Source organism: Prinia subflava, chromosome Z, assembly GCF_021018805.1.
Source record: "Prinia subflava isolate CZ2003 ecotype Zambia chromosome Z, Cam_Psub_1.2, whole genome shotgun sequence".
Lineage (NCBI taxonomy): Eukaryota > Metazoa > Chordata > Aves > Passeriformes > Cisticolidae > Prinia > Prinia subflava.
In genome coordinates this window covers 4,723,628-4,741,295 of record NC_086283.1, presented here as the reverse complement: position 1 = coordinate 4,741,295, position 17,668 = coordinate 4,723,628, and the positions used below count along the sequence as shown (strand labels likewise).

The window sequence follows — 17,668 nt, the reverse complement described above, 5'->3', positions numbered from 1 at the left end:
CAAGTGATAAGGAGCCTCTCCCACACAGCAGTCAACCCCGAGCTGCCCCAGTACCTATGGATGGAGAAGGAGGGACCTGACATTGTTTCAACAGACACAACAGGACACAACAGCATTGTCTGCTTGTACAGACTGCGTTGCTGTGAGATTTTAATATTTTTGTGGGGTTGCTCATATGCCTTAGTTAACAGGTAGCTGAGCTATTTCTGTATCACTATCATTGGTTGTTAGGAATTCTGAAAATATTAAGAATACAAATTTGCTTAGTAAGGAAGAAAAAATAAAGCACTTTTAATTGGTGCTAAGTGGACAACAGTCTATGTGCAAGTGCTGCATTTTCAGCTTTTAGACAGCTCTGCAGGCAGGTAGGAATTGCTTGCTACTTTACTTCAGCAATTTCTCTGTGCAACAACTCCTAGTGCTGGAAATTGTACCACCTGGCTTAATTCCCTTTTTGGAACTTAGTGATGTAAAGTGATGACCATGGAAGAGTTTTATTTTTAAAACAAATCACCTACCATCTTGTCTTGGTGGTAAGTCAAACACACACATGACACCCAGGGAAAAGAGCAAGGTGCACAGCATGAAAGTCTGCAGAGCTAGCCAAGATCTGACCTGGCAGCTGAGTCACAAGACAGAGCAGCACAAAGAAAGCTTATCTCTGTCCATAGTTTTTCTTTTTCTTTCATCATGTGCTTCATGGGAAGTCAGATGTAAATCCAGGAGTTTCATTTCATTAATGAGTTTTAGCTTTGTGTGAGGATGTAAGCCTTGTCAGAGTATGAGCAGTTCTGGTCCCAGCTACCAAACAGAATTGCAACTATCTACAACAGCATTTAACAGTTTAAGTATTTACATATGCCTTGCAACTATGAAGCTGCTGTGAAGATGTGTCAAAACCCTGCCCAGGAGCAGAAGGGAGACTAGGACGTTCCAGATCTCATGTTCAGGAAGGAAGCTCAAGCTCTCTCACAAATATGAGCTCTAAGCTGCCTTCCACAAGTTCTTTTCACTCAGGAGCATCAGCAACATTTGATGAAGGAAACACTGATAGCCGAATCTTCAGGCCCCCGCTTAACCCCAGTTTACAAATGCCAAGACGTTGAACTCTCTGTGCAGACCATGTCTCTGTTCAGTAGCGACACATCCTCCATCTAAGAAGCCAATATATCAGCTTAGGCCATCCCCGTGTGTAGAGTTCTGCTCTGTCCACAACCAGCAACAGCAGAAGTGATCATAAACTTTTTTAAAGGGTTCAGCTCACCACCTTGTAAAACCAGGAACTTGCTGACACAATAGAGCTTTTCTGCAGACTCAGATCCCAAACCCTGATTTACAAGAAAGCCTTCAATTCCTTATAGGGTTCAGTATTTTGTTACTGAAAACTTAATCAACACAATAACTCTATTCCCAATATTATTTTATTTTGTTGAAACAACATACAGGTTACCCACTCTGCTTCGGGGGGTACAGGATGGTATTATTTCCCCAGGAAGTAGATGATGAGACAGAGAACTCTGAGAAAATAAACAATGCCATCCCTGCAGGTCTCAAGATAGTGATTTTAAGACAAAAATACTCCTTATTCACTTTATTCTTTTCTTTATCAGAGGGAAGGGCAAACATATCCAAACAGATCCAAAAGCTATGGTAGATTTATGTATCGGATTTATTTATCAAAGCACATTTCATGCAGCAACTATAAATAAATACAAATGAAAATGTTGTCTAAACCATTTCATAGCATACTGTAATTTAAGACCAAACTTCAGCTTCAAACTACCCAGTTAGAAAAAAATCCAGTTTAATTGTTATGCAGTTGGTTGGCAAAGCAAATATTGACTGTGACAAGCTTAACCTGAATACACTTAGAAATAAGTAAGAACACCGTATTTAAAATATATTCTTTTGCTACACTTTGTCATAAAGATAAGAGATTTACTGTGGCCTTCTCATAAAAAGTAGAGCTTTCTGGGAGGCCATCAGTAAGGTCTTTGCCATTTCCCTTTTTAGGTTCATAGTGCAGGGTATTAATGCAGTTATTTTCCACCAACCTCCAGGTAGCTCTGAGAAACAAACCGCCATTTCACCCTCAAGTTACCAATTTCATTTGATACTTTCAAAATAACACTTTTAGTAAAAGCATTTTTTCATTAAGCTCTTTTTCTCGCTGTCAACTTCATAAAGACTTCTGGGATTTGCTGGTTTAGGTTGCTTGTATTTTTTTCTTTTCTGCATTTCTCTCTTTTGATTGCTTAAGCCATACACTGAATTTGGGTGTTACCATATGAGGGATTCCTTCTATACTCACGAACGGACATGGTTACTTTTCCCTGAGTTATGCTGAAGCTGCTTTTTTAGACCAACCAGACCTACTTAATCTCCTTGTGGAGATGCAGTCTGTATCAGCTGAACAGAGCTTTGCTTTTGCTGTAATAGCTGATATCAATTCCCAGACACAGTATTTTCACAAGGCTGAAAGACAACGCTTCTCTGGCTGCTGCCAGCATACACGAGCTCTGCCCACACGAACACTTCTACACTGTTAGGATGGGCTCTGGAGAAGAGCTGGTGATCAAGCGGCCCATTTTTCATTCTTCCCCTCTTCCCACAATTCTGAGAAACTTCTCTGCTTTTTATCCAGCAATGCCTCTTCCAGGAGAGAATAAGTCACCCAAGAACTGTATGATACTTCACAGAGGCCCCAAAATATCATCACAGAATACAGCAAGGCCTCTCTCCTTCCCTCTCTTTGACAGCACTTTAAGAAGCACATTTGGGGAATTTTACATCCCATTAGATATTCAATTTCTTCTCTTTGCATAGTGTCAAGGCCTGCTGTGTCTCATCATCTTTGCTTGAAGAACATTCCCTTCCCTTTTGCAATGAGCACATTTGGTTTACTGTGCCCTGGACAGGTGATCTAGCAGGACAGACCCTTCACATCACAAGTTTTTACAGCATTGCCAACATCCACCATTAACAGGAAAATCTGTGGCCTCAATGCAGGCAAAATGTCTGTAATCAACTGAATTTAAATTACCTGAGTCTTCCAGAAAAAGGTCCAAATTCCCAGGTTACTTACTTATTTACCCCCAATAACTTAAAGTCCCCCAGGTTTGCACAGTTACCTTGGATAAACTCTATAACATGAATCTTCACATTTTTGCTCCAACAATCACATAGCACAGATACAAACATATTAATGTTAGTCTTTTTATAGTTTTGCTCTTGTCCACTGAGGAAGAACTCCACCACTTACCTAAGTAGCTGACTGCACTTACAATAAAGTTCACATGAATTCTGCAGGCAAACAAAGGCAAACAAAAGTAGCTTCAAAGAACAGCACGCCTTATGTATCAGGCAGATGCTGGACTACCAGGAAAGTGGAAAAAGTTTATCAGAAATTCTGGATCAAATGAAATTAAGCCCAGAACACAAGAAGTAACATGCTTTGAAAATCTGGTAAGGCTATCATTTCCATAATACCTTAAGTACAGACAGATACACAGTCACTGTAACATCATTCTTAACTTGGATGAGCTTTTTCTGTAGGAGATGCTGGTCATTTGAAATAGTGGATGTTCCAGCACCTGTGATACCCCAAATAGCAGTGAGAGTCCACAGAGAAAGGGAAGATTTCTTTGCCTTGTCTTTCATACCTCATATATGCACTTTTCAAGTATACTACTACTAAAAGAAGCACAAGTACACAACAAGATTTAGTTCAATCACTCTGATGTAATAATGTCAAGGATTTCATCTTCGCTTTGTGCCCCCAAAGCCTGCAAAATAAAAAAAAAAAGTCAGCTCCATGGCCTTTCCATTGAACTCTCTAGTTCTAAAAGGCTAAAGGTGGCAAGGGAGACGAGGTAAACATTCACACGAAGCAGAACAGCAAGCAACTGCAGGCTGACTGGCCTGGAAACTATTCTGCTCTTGCAGATTCAGCAACCTGCATTCTACAGAGAACATGTCTGTGCATGTTTGCTAAAGAAGGCCATGCATAATGCACATCAGAAGGGAAAGCCTTGAACAAATGCACCTTGCCAGTGAAGACAAGCCTGATGCTGATGGTGCCATGCCCACCACAGGCCTGTGGGGAGTTTCATGCCCCACAAGGCTGCCCTACTTCCAAAAGGAATGGAGGAAAGGGACATCAAAGGGACATGCCATCTTCACCAACTGATAAAATAAAAACAAGGATGCTCGTTGAACTGCAACTAACATCTGCATGTTTTTGATAGGTCAAAGTCTCTTAAGCTTCAGGAAATTAAAAGGTGTTTTGCCTTACCAGAAGCAGTTCTTGTTCCTGAACTGCTGCCTTCTGCGGAATTCCTTGAGTGCCTATGCATAGGAGGTACAGCTGTGGGATCTGTCCACATACTGTGATACGGGGAACGTGGCTGCGCTCTGGCATGAAACAGAGTAGAAGGAAAGCTTCATTAGTGGCCTTTGGAAAAATTAAGAAGATACCATTCCAAACAAGAGACCTACACCTCCAGGGGAAAACTGTAAGCAGCTATTTCAAAGCTGGAAATATTCCTGTTTAATGTATTTAACACGTTGAGAGCAAGGACATTCAGTGCTGTGATATCATAATCTGTAGACTTTCAAAAGGAGATTAAGCTTTATTCTTCAGAATAAGGAATTCTAATTATTGCAAATGAAGAAATTTTTCTCTCTGAAATTTTGACCTTAGATTCTGTCAGACAAGAATTTTGAAATCTGAAATTTAAATGCATTTTGGCATCACCTACATCCCAGCCATGTTTGGCAAGAGAAAACATCCTTCTGGTAACTGTCTTGAAAAGGTCATATCAGTAACACTAACATATCATGGTCCTTGCCTCACGCACTTAAAATTACTTGCTTCCATGGATATGAAATTTCCTGCTGTTGCAATTTACAAACAGCTCTCTCACACTTCCTGGCAGCAGCATTTTGAGGCACAAAATTTCAAAACCCTAAGAAACCAAATTATATAACAGTGGACTAAAGACTGTTTTAAACAAAAAGCAGCCTAAGTAAGGTATCTTGTTTATGTATTTAGACTAACTCAGATCTCTAATCTTAAACAATAATTTGTGGCTACTGAAATGGGGGTGTGTATAGAAATCAGGGAACTAACCTGTATGTAGATATTACATAAATATAATGTCTCAACACAAGATTAATGTATTTAAGCCTTAAGAAACATCAGGTCAATAAAAACTTTAACACACTATATCTTAGAAAAATTCTTAGCAGAATTAATATAAGGCTTCCGTTATTAAAAATAGCCCACAATTTACAATGCAGATGCTTAGCCCACTCCTGTCCACATATCTTACTCCCTAATCTGTTACATTACTACAGGAATAGACTTGATACAAAGGCAAGTTATTTGACAATGAGAAAACTGCTTAGGCTCTGAAGATTCCCTGCAGGAATCTCATATTTTCTCCAGTGAAGCCTAAAATGGTAGCAAGTGCTCTCTTTAAACTGTTGATCTAAAAATGATACATTCTCAATGTCTAAAAGTCTATACCAAATATGGCCATCCAGACTTATTTTAGGAAAGTTGACACTGACACAAGAGATCCATAGACAGATGATTATATGCTTAATATGACTATGTGTGTTTTAAGGCATTCTGCAGATAAATTGTTTAAATGCTCAATTTAAAATTGCAGGCCATCATGCCAGGTCAGAGGAAGCAGAATGAAGCACCTCAGTCTTTCCGATTCTGCCTCAGAAATATGTTTGAAATGTCTCTAGTATGGAGCTACAAACAGCTGCTCGAAATTCTTCTAGTGGGAGGATTTTATAACTTGAATGACACAGGCCTGAAATCTTAGAAACAATGTCAACATAGTATATGGCATACTCCTGAAACCTTAAATGATTAAAATCTGATAGTATGCATTTTTACCTGTGACTGCCTGCCAAGTAGCCTAGCAAGCCTCCTGCTCCTAATCCAGTCCAAAATCCTGGTCCTGAATTGGTTCCATGATGGGAATGAGGTCCAAAGCTGTTGTCGTCTTAAACAAAATGAAAATAGGAAGCGTAAGTTAGTAACAGACTAATCCTCAGGCCAGCTGCTGCAACAAAATTTTCTCCTGTTGAAGATAACGGAAAATGAGACAACAAACTGCTTCTGATTTCAGCAGATTTTTGATCAAGCTCAACTTGAAAGGCCTCACATTTCAGAAAGCAAGAAATCCCACAGAAACTAACACTACTATAAAGAGTTTTATGTTAAAAATCTGCTTCCTCTTCATCTCACAACCCTAATGTTTGCAAAACATGGAAAAAGTGCCTGCCCACTGATCTATAAACAGACAAGTTAGATTAAAAATAGAAAAGGAAACGAAGAAAGAATAATCTACTGAAGGTCACCCTGCAGGCCAGAAGCAGATGCAGGGACACAAATCAAGTAGGTAACACTGCACAGTGAGCAAACCACAAAGACACAGAGCTCCTAATCTCACTGAGCACAGCTGCACAGTTTGAGTCACAGTGGCTCAGTGTAACGCTAACATTACTGGTATTGTTCCTGGTAATCCTACTCTGGCACTTGTTATCAAAAGCCATGCTAACTGCAATCACATTGCAAAGTTTTCATTATGCATGAGTCACCTAGCTTGACAAATACCTTGATGAAACTGCAAGCATACCAAGTAGGCTGTGGGGGGAAGGAGAGTCACAAATTTTTTGACATGTGACCTGCATAACATGAGGTTCTGAGTCAGAGTAAATGTCTTCCATTTAGAAAGAGAAAGAGAACATACAAACCCAAAGTAGAATAATTTTCTGGTCTAGCAAAAATCATGGACGTAAGAATAAGCTCAACCATGAGCTTAACACATAAGGAAGAATAAAAAGGACTGAAGATAACATTAGGGTCTCCCTGAAACCTGCCCACCTGAATAAGTGGGCCAGAGATGACATAGGTAAAAATTAGAGGGCCTGGTTTGTCTTCAAACTGATATGGGTTTTTTGAAGTCACAGAAGATAAAACAATAATGAAATAATCAGTTTCAGTCTAGACTGCATTTGATGTTGAATTTCATTTCGAATGTGTGGGGAGAAATATAAACTCTCATTGGGATGATATACCATTAAATTATGCTGATTTGGAACAACAACAAAAAATTACTTAATTTTCTGAGAAAACAATGTTAATCAGAGATGAACCAGCTCATTTGTTCAAAAGCACCATGACTGAACACTGACTCAAAAAAACGGAGTAATTTTTTGTTGAAATAGCTAGAGAAAACATTAAGAATCACGTCAAACAACTAACTGAGAGAAAGCAGAATTTCATTACAATAATCAAGCTAAACAAGTTTCACAGAACACGTTCTGTATGTTAAGGGGATTTAAAATGAGGCAAATTAAATACTAACAGCAATATGTAAACAACATTGTTTTTCATGACTGTCCAGGTTTCCAAAGACTAATACATTCCTGGAACACATGGATGTATACACTCAGAGACGTGCTTTTCCTCTGCTCCCACAATGTAAGGCAGACACTAAATGCATGAAGTAGCCTAACACTTGGTATTTTAATCTGGCTCCACATTTCAGTTTTTCTCCTTACTTTGCCTGAAATCTAGAGACAAATCATTGACATGCCTTATTAAAAACATCACAAGTTAAGTATTATATGGCTCCCAATGTTCATTTTAAGTGTCTCAGTTTTAAGCAATCCTCAAGAAAACATTCTCAAGGCCCTGCCCTTGCTAGATTCGAGAGCCCAGCAAAGCAAAATGCATTGGGGCAATTAATTGACAAGGAACTGAACAGAAAAAAATGAAAATAACCCTTCATGGTTTTGCCTGTGCCCAGTGTGACAGAGCTGTGTGTCATGGCCAGGGCTCTGCTGACCACCACAGTACAGCCAGTGCCACGCTCACAACATGGCCACTGATGCCCACACAGCACAGACAGACAGTCTGACATAACTATATGCAAACCAATTTGCAAAGCAAACAGAAGCAGATTCTCTTTAATCTTCTGGTGCAGGTACAGCTGAAAATTTCTGCTGCACACACCCTGCACAGTGGTATCCAAAACAATTACACTGCACCCTCTGTTGGCCGAGCTGTTTGAACAAAACTTGGAGAAAGCATTAATAATCATTATTAAAATATAAACTTTTGATTAAGTAAACCTAATCCTTGCTATGTATTTGCTTGCCAAACCCCCTTCTCTATTAAAAAAAATAAGGAATGATGCAACTTGTGAGAATGCAATTTAAGTTCCAGTTCCAGTGCTGTGAGCAGCTTGCACGTTTACAGGGTTAAATGAGTCAGTCAAATGCCAGATGAGTAATGTTTATTTCCCTGAGACACTATGACGGCCTAAGGAAGAACATCTATTACGTGACAGAAGTCACCAGTTTTCTGGGAAAAGAAAAACTGTCTCTTTTCCCCGCAGCAGCCTTGTCACTGCTTTTGTGATTTTCAACTTCAGATGAAAGGCCCCACATGAGATTCAGATGCTGTTCCCGCTAATGACAGTTCACAGACACTTTCTCTGCTCTGAGAACCAAATGTTTCAGCTGCTGGAACTACACTGAAGCCCTGTTAAACAGAGGACTGGTACATGATATTTAACTTCATCAACTGCTTTGTGAATGAAATCAGGACTGAAAGGCCATTCTGTAAAGTTTCAGAGTGCCCCTTTGGCATGGGTTTGTTTCTGGCTTCGTTCATTCTCTTTTCAAGATTACCTAAGACAACTATTCTCCCTGTCATAATTCTGCTATTTCACAGGTGACGAAAATAATGCTTGCAGAGCATGGGGAGGTGGCTTTTCAAAGGTTCAAAGGGCAGCCTGCCCTGAATGCCTGTGGAAAACCAAGCCCTTATTTCCTCTTTTGAACAAAGAGCAGAATACAAAGCTGGCCTTAGGCTCTGCAGCCAACTCAGCAGTTGCCTGCAAATGCTGTGGTTTTAACTGTATCCCGCCTATCCTTACCACAGACAAAACAGGACAATCCTGCTTGCTCTTTTGAATACAGCAAATGGCTCAGAGGCCTACCTGTGAAGGTCGACTTAAAACCAGGAGGAGGAGGTGCCTGCTGACTCTGCCAGAAGGGCTGAGAGAAGCCATCACTGTGCCCAGAACTCTCCTGAGGCTGCTGGTTGCTGAGGAAGAACTTGTACACTCCAAAAGCAAGAACGAGAAGAACAATTACAACAATTGCTCCAGAACCAGAATCAGTATAATCTTTCCTTGACTGGTAATAGCTAGAGCCAAAGCTTCCAGGGTTCTTCACTTTCCTTTCACCTTCCTCAGTCAGCTCTAGCTTGAACAGCAAACTACAGGAGCCTCTAAGTATGTAAGGATCATCTGGGTAATCGTAGCCTTCACAGCTCACTTCCATTTGTCCAAAACGGTAGGCATTTTCCAAGTCTGCTTTGCACTGCCACTGGAAAAATAAACACAATATAAAGTAAAACATACTGCACCAAAGATGGAAACACCCGTCTGCTTCCCCACATACTCCCTGAAATAAAGCTGTAATTGCAAACAAATCATCTATGGGCCACAGGTAAGAAATTTCCATGTGCTCCTATTTTGAAAAGGAGTAGGTATTTATGTTTAAATGTATTTTAAATTCTAAATCTTAAATAAGATCTTATCTTTCAGAACACTGAAGTATTACAACTCTGGAACCAGATTTTGTTTTTCTTTACTGAACACATTTTTCAGATATCCCTTCTTGGGATCTAACAATACTTCTAAAAAAGTGCTGTACTCTGTGCAGCAGCTACTTAATATGTCCTGTGCAATGCCTGTCCTGTGCAAACTTGATGGCAACTACAAAAATGCAACACGTGATCCTAAAATCCAGTGCACTATTGTGTCCATTTGTGTCTGTGCAGAAATCAAAAAGAAACTGGGACAGACATCATTAGGCATCCAAATGCAACACTTAACAATTATATTGGGGATTCTCTGGTTGGACACAGGTGGATCCTCAAGCTCATACTCCCTTGAAGTACCCAAACATAGGGATCCCTAATGGCATGTGACATGTATTTTGGAGAGGAAATAAGAAAGTAGTTGTTTCTAAATTAGTAATTCAGTACAGCAGTACCAACTGCCAATTAATGTTTGACTGTTCTTTCACAATACTGTATCAGTCTTAGCACTACTTTTAGCCTTGATCCCGCATTATCTATTGACAGGGGCCTCGGTAACAGCTGAAAGACTATTTACTGACTAGTACTCATCCTAAGGTGCATGTAAAAGTCAGGCAAGTCTGAAATTTAGTTTCTAAAAAGTAGAGTTGAAGTGAAGTAAATATTTAGAAGCCCTTTCCACCTTAATAAAAAATGGAAATTCACACAGCAATAATAATTTGAAAGCATCCTCTGGGGTCTGCAAGAATTTGATTTTATAAACTCGAGCACCATTTAATTTAAAACCAACAAACGTTTGCTATGCTGTGCTTTTACATTAGCTGCTTCAAAGGTATTTCAAACATATACCTACAGTAGCTCTGGAAAATCCAAACCTAAAAGTATTTAAATTAAGTTTTAGCTGCAAAAGTTCATCTAACAAAAAGCACCTGAACTGACAACCTAGCTCGCTACTCTTTGCTCCTTCAGACCTTACCAACTTGGAGGAAAGAGATTTCACAAACAGTTTGAGAAGCTGTAAACAGTTACCTGTACATCATAGCCATCCCATCCTTTGTTGTAGCACTGCACAACCTCGGGGACACGGGAACACCCCGCAGAGCCTCCCGTGCACTGCAGCTGAGGGACCGCAGCTGTCCGCCTGGATGTTGTGTACTGCCCTCTGTGGAGAGTGAGCGCCTCAACATCCCGCAGCAGAACCTTCCCTGAAACAGGCAGCACAAAGCACCTCAGAATCCATTACGCTGGGAAAGGCCTCCGACCACCGAGTCCATCCTCGATGAAAGAACCCTACCATGTCAACCAGACCATGGCACTGAGTGCCATGCCCAGTTTTTCCCTAAACACTGCCAGGGACGGTGACTCCACCACCATCCCGCAGCCCGCTCCAATATTTGATCACCCTTCCTGTGAAAAAATTCTTCCTACTGCTTCTCAGGAAGTGCAGGCGCACTCCTCTTGGCTACAAGGGCTCCTCTCAGGAAAAGGCTGGCGATACAGAGGCCGAAGCGATAAGCCTGCATCTTTACGAGATGAAGCCCTAGGAAGCATCAGACGCACAGACGGAAACACGACACAGATCCCCATTTCCTTCCGATGGGACTCCCGGCTACTCCTCGCAGGCAAAGAGCCACCGCTGTGCGCAGTGCGGGGTCACTGCTGCGACACAAGCCGGTTTAGGGGGAGCCCAAACCCAAACGCTTTCCTTTCGCCCGTGCCGGCCGCCATCAAACCGGCAGCACTGCGCAGCGCCGGGCCGCGAGGAGCCGCCAACGCGCCGGCAGAGGCGCTGAGGGCGCGCTGAGCCCCCTTGATCCCCACGGGTCTCACCCGGTCGGTCCCAGCCCAGCGCGGGTCCCGCGGCGACGCAGAGCAGGAGGAGCAGGTGTAGAGCGACCCCCACCATGGCAGCACCGGGAGCTGTCACCCTTTGCCCCGGGGCGGGGCCTGCGCCGGAACGCGCCGGGCCGGGACAAGCCCCGCCCCCAACGTGCCCTGGGGCCAATGGGCGGCGAGGGCTCGGCATCTCCGGCGCCAGCGAGGGGGCGGGGCTGCCGCCGCGGGGCCGGAGCGCGCGCCACGTCTGAGCGCCACGGGGCCGACCCGGCCCGGCCCGGGAGGGGCGGGGCATGGCATGGCCCGCCTCCTTGCCGGAAGCGGCTTCCGCTTCCGCGCGGCACTTCCGGTTCCCGGCGCGCCCCTCTCCGGTGCCGCGCGGCTGGCGGGACGGGCGGCGCCATGGCGGGAATCAAAGGTGCGCGCGGGGCGGCGCGGGGCGGCCCACGCGGCCCACGCGGCCCACGCGGGAAGGGGCCGGGCCCTCGGGCGGGAGGGGCCGGGAGCCGCGCGGGAGCCCGCGTGTCCCCGCTCCGCCGGGCGGCCGGGGCCGCGCCGAGCGCCGCGCTCGTTTGCGGGCGGCGGTCGGCGGTCGGTGGTTTGCGTGGCGCGGGGACCCTTCATACTGGTTCGATCTGTTCTCGTTGTAGCGCTGATCAGCCTGTCCTTTGGGGGAGCGGTCGGACTGATGTTCTTGATGCTCGGATGTGCCCTGCCCCAATACAAGTATCGTGCACTCTCCTTCCATTCTTCTATTCCTTTGTTATTCCTCTTGTAACTTTGGAAGAGTCCGGCTTCCACAATGGTGGATTGTCCTCTCTTTGGAGGGGGGGGGGCTTGGGTTTTTTGGATGGGGTTTTTGGCGTGTTTTTTTGATTGGTTTGGCTTTTTTGGCTTTTGCTTTAAAACTTTGGGGTTGGGGCGGGGGGAAAGGAGGCCATCCAGGATTAAATTAATCCTAAAAAGTAATGGCAGCAAAAATTAAACTACCGGGCCTGGCTGCAAACTGAAAGGCTGCATTGCCCTGACTGTCTCGACTGGTGTCCCACTGTGGCTGGCCGTCAGACAGCAGCATCTCCCGAGGTGGGCAGCGAGTGTGTGTTTTCCAGGGAAGCATCTGCATTTTCTGTGGCTGCCTAGGGGTAGCTGTGCTGTCGGTAACTGTGAGGTGGATCCTTGACTGTGTCCCACCCTTGGAAGGCAGCATCTCGAGTAATTGCAGCTGCTGTCTGTACTTTCCCGACACAGATTTTCAGGAGATACAAAGCAGCAGACCAAGTGATCAGATAGTAACACCTGTGGCTTTGATTCTTTGCAAGTGAATGTTTACTTTACAGAAAATATTTCAAATTGACTTATTCACTGTTGAATAAATACCAAATACCCTGTTGACAGACCTTTACTGGTTATGAATTGCAGTTTCTATATATATTACTAGAATTCCTAGGCCAGCTTTCTCTTGTTAAAAAACCAGTGCTAATGACACAAACCCTTGGGAAGGAGACCCATATGCAATTGCCCTTCAAACAATGCAGTGAAGTTTTATTGAAACAAAAGTGCACCTGCATTTGTGTGCCTGAGGAATCTAGTCTGGGGTGCTGCAGGAGTGTGTCTTAAGTAGAGCTGACAGGATAAACTTGGAGTTAAGCTCACCTTGTGAGGTTGCATTAGATTTAGGCTTGCTTAGTGAAATCTTGCATTATGAATATCCTGTTAGTAAGCTCTGCTGCTGCTGCTGAGGTCAGCCAAAGCCACTCACGCACATGGTCTGTTGGATTAATGTCAGCTCATTCCAAGGCAAAGGATTTGCCTTCTCTGGGCTTGTCTGTCTTTCCTAAATGGGGATGCAGGATGGAAAAAATGCCTTGCATTGATTTTAGGAGTAAATCCAGATAACTAAGACTTTTTTTCTCCTTTCTTTTTCAGCCAGTACTGGCCACTGTTTGTTCTGTTTTTTTACATCCTTTCTCCTATCCCATACTGCATAGCAAGAAGATTGGTGGATGACACGGATGCTACAAGTAATGCCTGCAAGGAACTGGCAATATTCCTTACAACAGGCATTGTGGTCTCAGCATTTGGGCTGCCCATAGTGTTTGCAAGAGCAGAACTGGTTAGTAATATTTCAATCTCTGATTGCCTTCCTTTTTTCTAGAAAACTTTGTTCTTTGTGTTTGTTTGTTTGTTTGTTTATTGAAGGTAAAGCTTTTGTGCACTAAATAACTCCTATTATTACGTACTTTTGGAACCAGAATAAGATTTTTTTTTTTTTGACAAGAAAAATCAATACAGAAATGGGAGTGTGGCAGAACATTGTGATTGCCAGTTGCTTCATGTGGTCATGGAATAAAGCCTGACAATGCAATGCAGAGAAAATGAGACAGAAAATAGACTGAAGACTTAACAGGGAAGTAACCAAATATAGAAGTGTAAAGACTACTTAGAAGACAATTTGTGGAATAGTTGCATTATAGCAGTATGAATAAACAAAAAAAGCATTTTTCTACTCACTGTAAATGATATTAGTGTAATTTTTTTAAACTTCCAAGTTCTCATTACATATTTCCCAGTATACAGCTTTTCACTAAAATACTTTAAAAGTTCACTTTGTGTGAATGTCAGAAAGTACCACAAAGTCAAAAAACATGGAGTGCACTTTCATAAATGTCTTTAGGCAAGAATAGCTCAGATGAGCAGTTTGAATGCCTCACACCCTTCAAGCAGGTCAATTACTCTCCTACGAAAACATCCACTTTCATTTTTGTTACTGGGATATCTGCTGGCATTTTGACGACCTTAAATACCTGTTTTAAAATGTCTTACAGCATAGCTGGGCTGCAGATGTGTTTGATGCTTTTGTTTATCCTTACTTTACATACCAAACCAGTTGTACCTGATAGCCAATGCTTTGAGTACAGCTAGAAGAAACTTGCAGTGCTGCTTGGCTGGCTGTGAATTTGTCAAGTAATTTTGGGGAAGCCCAGCCTGCTTGCTGTAACCCCAAGTAATGATGCCTCTTGCATCATGGACATGCTACTGAGCTTTGTCAAGCATGGGACAATAAGATGTTACTTTTTGTCTCCTTAGTGTTCAGCTCCAGATGTGTCTAACTGAATCCCATTTTTCACAGATTTACTGGGGCGCATGCGCACTCGTTCTTACTGGGAATACAGTCATCTTTGCCACGATCCTAGGATTTTTCTTGGTCTTTGGCAGCAATGACGACTTCAGCTGGCAGCAGTGGTGAAAGGAAGATAAGAGAACTATCCGCAGGCATCTTGTCATGCAGTGGCCATCCATACAAATGAGAGAATGGGCAATAAAGAGAAGTAGCGTAGCAAGCCTCTTGAGTATTCTAGATGCTCCTTTTGACGTTGTTCGTTCTGAGTGTACTACTGTTGCTGACAGGGTTTCTACATTTTAATGAAGTGGAGAAATGATTGATTTCATTTTTACCTATGGTATGTTTTTAGGTGCTCTCTTGGTTTAAAATTGTCACCCTTCTGTCCAATGTTTTATGTGAAGCTTTAAACCAGGAACAACATTTAAAGATAGTTTCAAAGATTTAAAGTTGGGGGGTTTTGGTAGGGTTTTACTTTGTTGGTGGGGTTTTTTTTTTTGTTTTTGGTTTTTAAGTTAAGCATTAATACTATGTTTCAATTTTTTTTTAATACCAGGATTAAATTATATACAAGCTGAATGGAGGTAAGAGATTGTCCACCACCATTGCCAATTACCAGACCAATAGATTGTTGCTAAATTTTAGCAGAGGCAAGGTGGGATGGAGAGAGTACTGGTTGCAGATTTTCTTCTGCCCATACCTCATACTGGGTGATGAATGTTGATAGCCTTCATTTCAGGAGAAGGTTGAGGAGCAGGTAGAGTTATTTGGGAGAAAGGTCCTGAATTTTAACACCATTAGCTCTTTTACCTGCTTTGTTATGGATTCTGTGGATGTGACATTCAAATACTCTGTAAATCTATTGATGCTGACATACAAAACTGAAGTATATTGTAGGGGAAGAGAAAATGATGTTTAAATTCCATTTTTTAAAAAAAGTATCTTTTGAACTCTTTCTATTTATAAGTATTGTATGGTTTTGAACTTCTATTCAACTTTTTACCACAAAGATGGTAAAATATTCATTTATGGAACTACTGGTCTGTGTTAATTTGAAGCACATACAAAGCTATTTCCTCCTCCCCCTTTTTAATTTATTTTATACATAGCATATATATACAAATATATAATAAAACAGCTTTTAAAATGTAGATTAAAACCTCGTGTTAAACTTGCCTGAGTTTTCCCCCTTTTCTTTTTTTTTTCCTTTTCTTTTTTTTTTTTTTCTTTTTCTTTTTCCCCCCCTCAATGCAGCTGAGGCACGACTCTTTTGGAAGTCACTGGCTGAACTGATTTCACTGACTGTTTTTAAGTTCTTATGCACTATTGTTTAATAAGATTTACTGTTATGTCTGTAACTGTAGCTTGTGTTCTGTAAGATTGCACATGTAGCTTCAAGTATTTTAGACAAGTTTTCTGCATACCTCTCAATTGTCCGATTTTTCATTTGAAGAAATCTGCCATTGGACATTCCATCACAACACAGTTGATGAGTACCACTTAACCAGGTTTGCCTGTACCTCGTGCACTGATGACCTTGACCAAACTTACTTCTGAACTGTATTTTTCAATTCTTTAAAAGTAAGTCCATGAAACTTAAACATGTATAATTGAAAACTGACAATTGCTTAGGTTTTTCTTAGTAGTATGAAAAGGCACTGAACTGCAGGTCTTGGCTGTAGTATTTATGTGTGGATGCAAACAAAGTATAAAGTTTGCCTATATATACGTACATATATGTGTTCATAAATATATATGAATATGTACACATCTGATAGCAATGGGGTGTACGCCAGGAATTGGTACTGGCAGGTGGAGGCAGACGGGTGTAGGTACCTCCTACTTTGTTGATGTCCTGTGTGTGCAACAGAGGAACCAGCAGGTGCCAAGGCTCCAGTGCAGGTGCCAAGGCTCCAGTGCAGGAGCCAGTCCACAGCAGATGTATTTCAAGCATAAGCAGGTGCTTCGCCAGGCTTCCTGCCATGGTGGTGTTTGGAGCTGCAAGAGGGCTGTAGGATCACCATGTTTCTTTCCTTTTTTTGGCAAGAGTTCTGCCCACGCCCCCAGTACAACAGAGGCTTCAGAAAAATCTTCTAAACCAGTGACTGAAGTTACAGTCCTCTGCAGTCCTTATGAAGGAGGAATGCCTAGGACTCGTACAAATATGAGTCTGTTACCTATTACTTTTTCATGGTCAAGAACTGTTTGTTTCTTCGTTCCTGAAACCACGTGATGCTACTCTCTGGATTACTGGTCAGTGGAGCTGACTGTGTATGTATTGGTGGTGCATTTTTTATTTGTTAATTGCATTACAGCACTCCCTGCTTGCTTGCACACCAAGTATATGCAGTATTATTACTCTGACTTATAAGTGGGACAATTGAGAGGTATGATCCTTCCATATGATATGCACTGAGATTGTTACCATCCTTCTAGAGGGAAAAACTTTGAGCGATACAAATTTTAAATAGCAATCTTGAGTTCTGTATGTTTAATCAAAAATACTCTAATAAAAGAGTATTTTGTTTGAACTATTAATTGTTCTTTTTCCTTTCTTTAATGTGGTTGTTACTCATGTGGAAGAGATGACACCAGACTGCTCACTAGTCCTTCAGAGCAAGTATTTGTGGTTTTTAAAAGCTGCTTTATAAAGAGAGGCTCCAGTGTCCAAGTTGCACTGAGCTGACTTTGTTGGTCATACCTGACATGGCGGGTTTTTTCTTCAGTTTCTGTTTGAAAGCCAAATCCTGAGACTGTGCTGGTGTTATACAAAGTGATGGCCACTTGAACCCTCTGACATATTTATAACTCTACAATTTTTATTAAAAGAAACCCACATAGCCTTTGTGATATTTGTAATCATGACATTTCTGAAATTTGAAAAACTGATGACTGATGCCAGTCTTTTAGCAGAAGAAAGTAGTGGGAGTTGGTGGAAAATCCTTTAAGGTTTTCAATCACTCCTTCACTCTCCACACAAACACTCACTTTGGTCAAAACATTGGAAGGGGAGTGGAGTTATTTGCCAAAAACTAAGGTGCTACATCTGTGGAGCCTTTTCATGAAAGCAA

At 42.0% G+C, this 17,668-nt stretch overlaps 2 protein-coding genes across 2 annotated transcripts; one reads left to right on the top strand and one right to left on the bottom strand.

Annotated features, from left to right (window-relative positions):
• Positions 1 to 1,576: 1,576 nt before the first annotated feature.
• Positions 1,577 to 11,786, bottom strand: LOC134564709 (store-operated calcium entry-associated regulatory factor-like). Its single transcript, XM_063423753.1, has 6 exons — positions 11,471 to 11,786; positions 10,670 to 10,845; positions 9,033 to 9,423; positions 5,915 to 6,023; positions 4,295 to 4,413; positions 1,577 to 3,785 (listed from the first exon to the last, which is right to left on the bottom strand). Exons 1-6 carry the CDS (start codon positions 11,769 to 11,771, stop codon positions 3,760 to 3,762), a joined length of 1,122 nt encoding a protein of 373 aa, XP_063279823.1. The 5' UTR covers positions 11,772 to 11,786; the 3' UTR covers positions 1,577 to 3,759.
• Positions 11,776 to 17,128, top strand: LEPROTL1 (leptin receptor overlapping transcript like 1). The gene is made up of 4 exons (XM_063423754.1): positions 11,776 to 11,894; positions 12,127 to 12,202; positions 13,403 to 13,589; positions 14,607 to 17,128. Exons 1-4 carry the CDS (start codon positions 11,879 to 11,881, stop codon positions 14,721 to 14,723), a joined length of 396 nt encoding a protein of 131 aa, XP_063279824.1. The 5' UTR covers positions 11,776 to 11,878; the 3' UTR covers positions 14,724 to 17,128.
• The last annotated feature ends 540 nt before the right edge of the window (positions 17,129 to 17,668 follow it).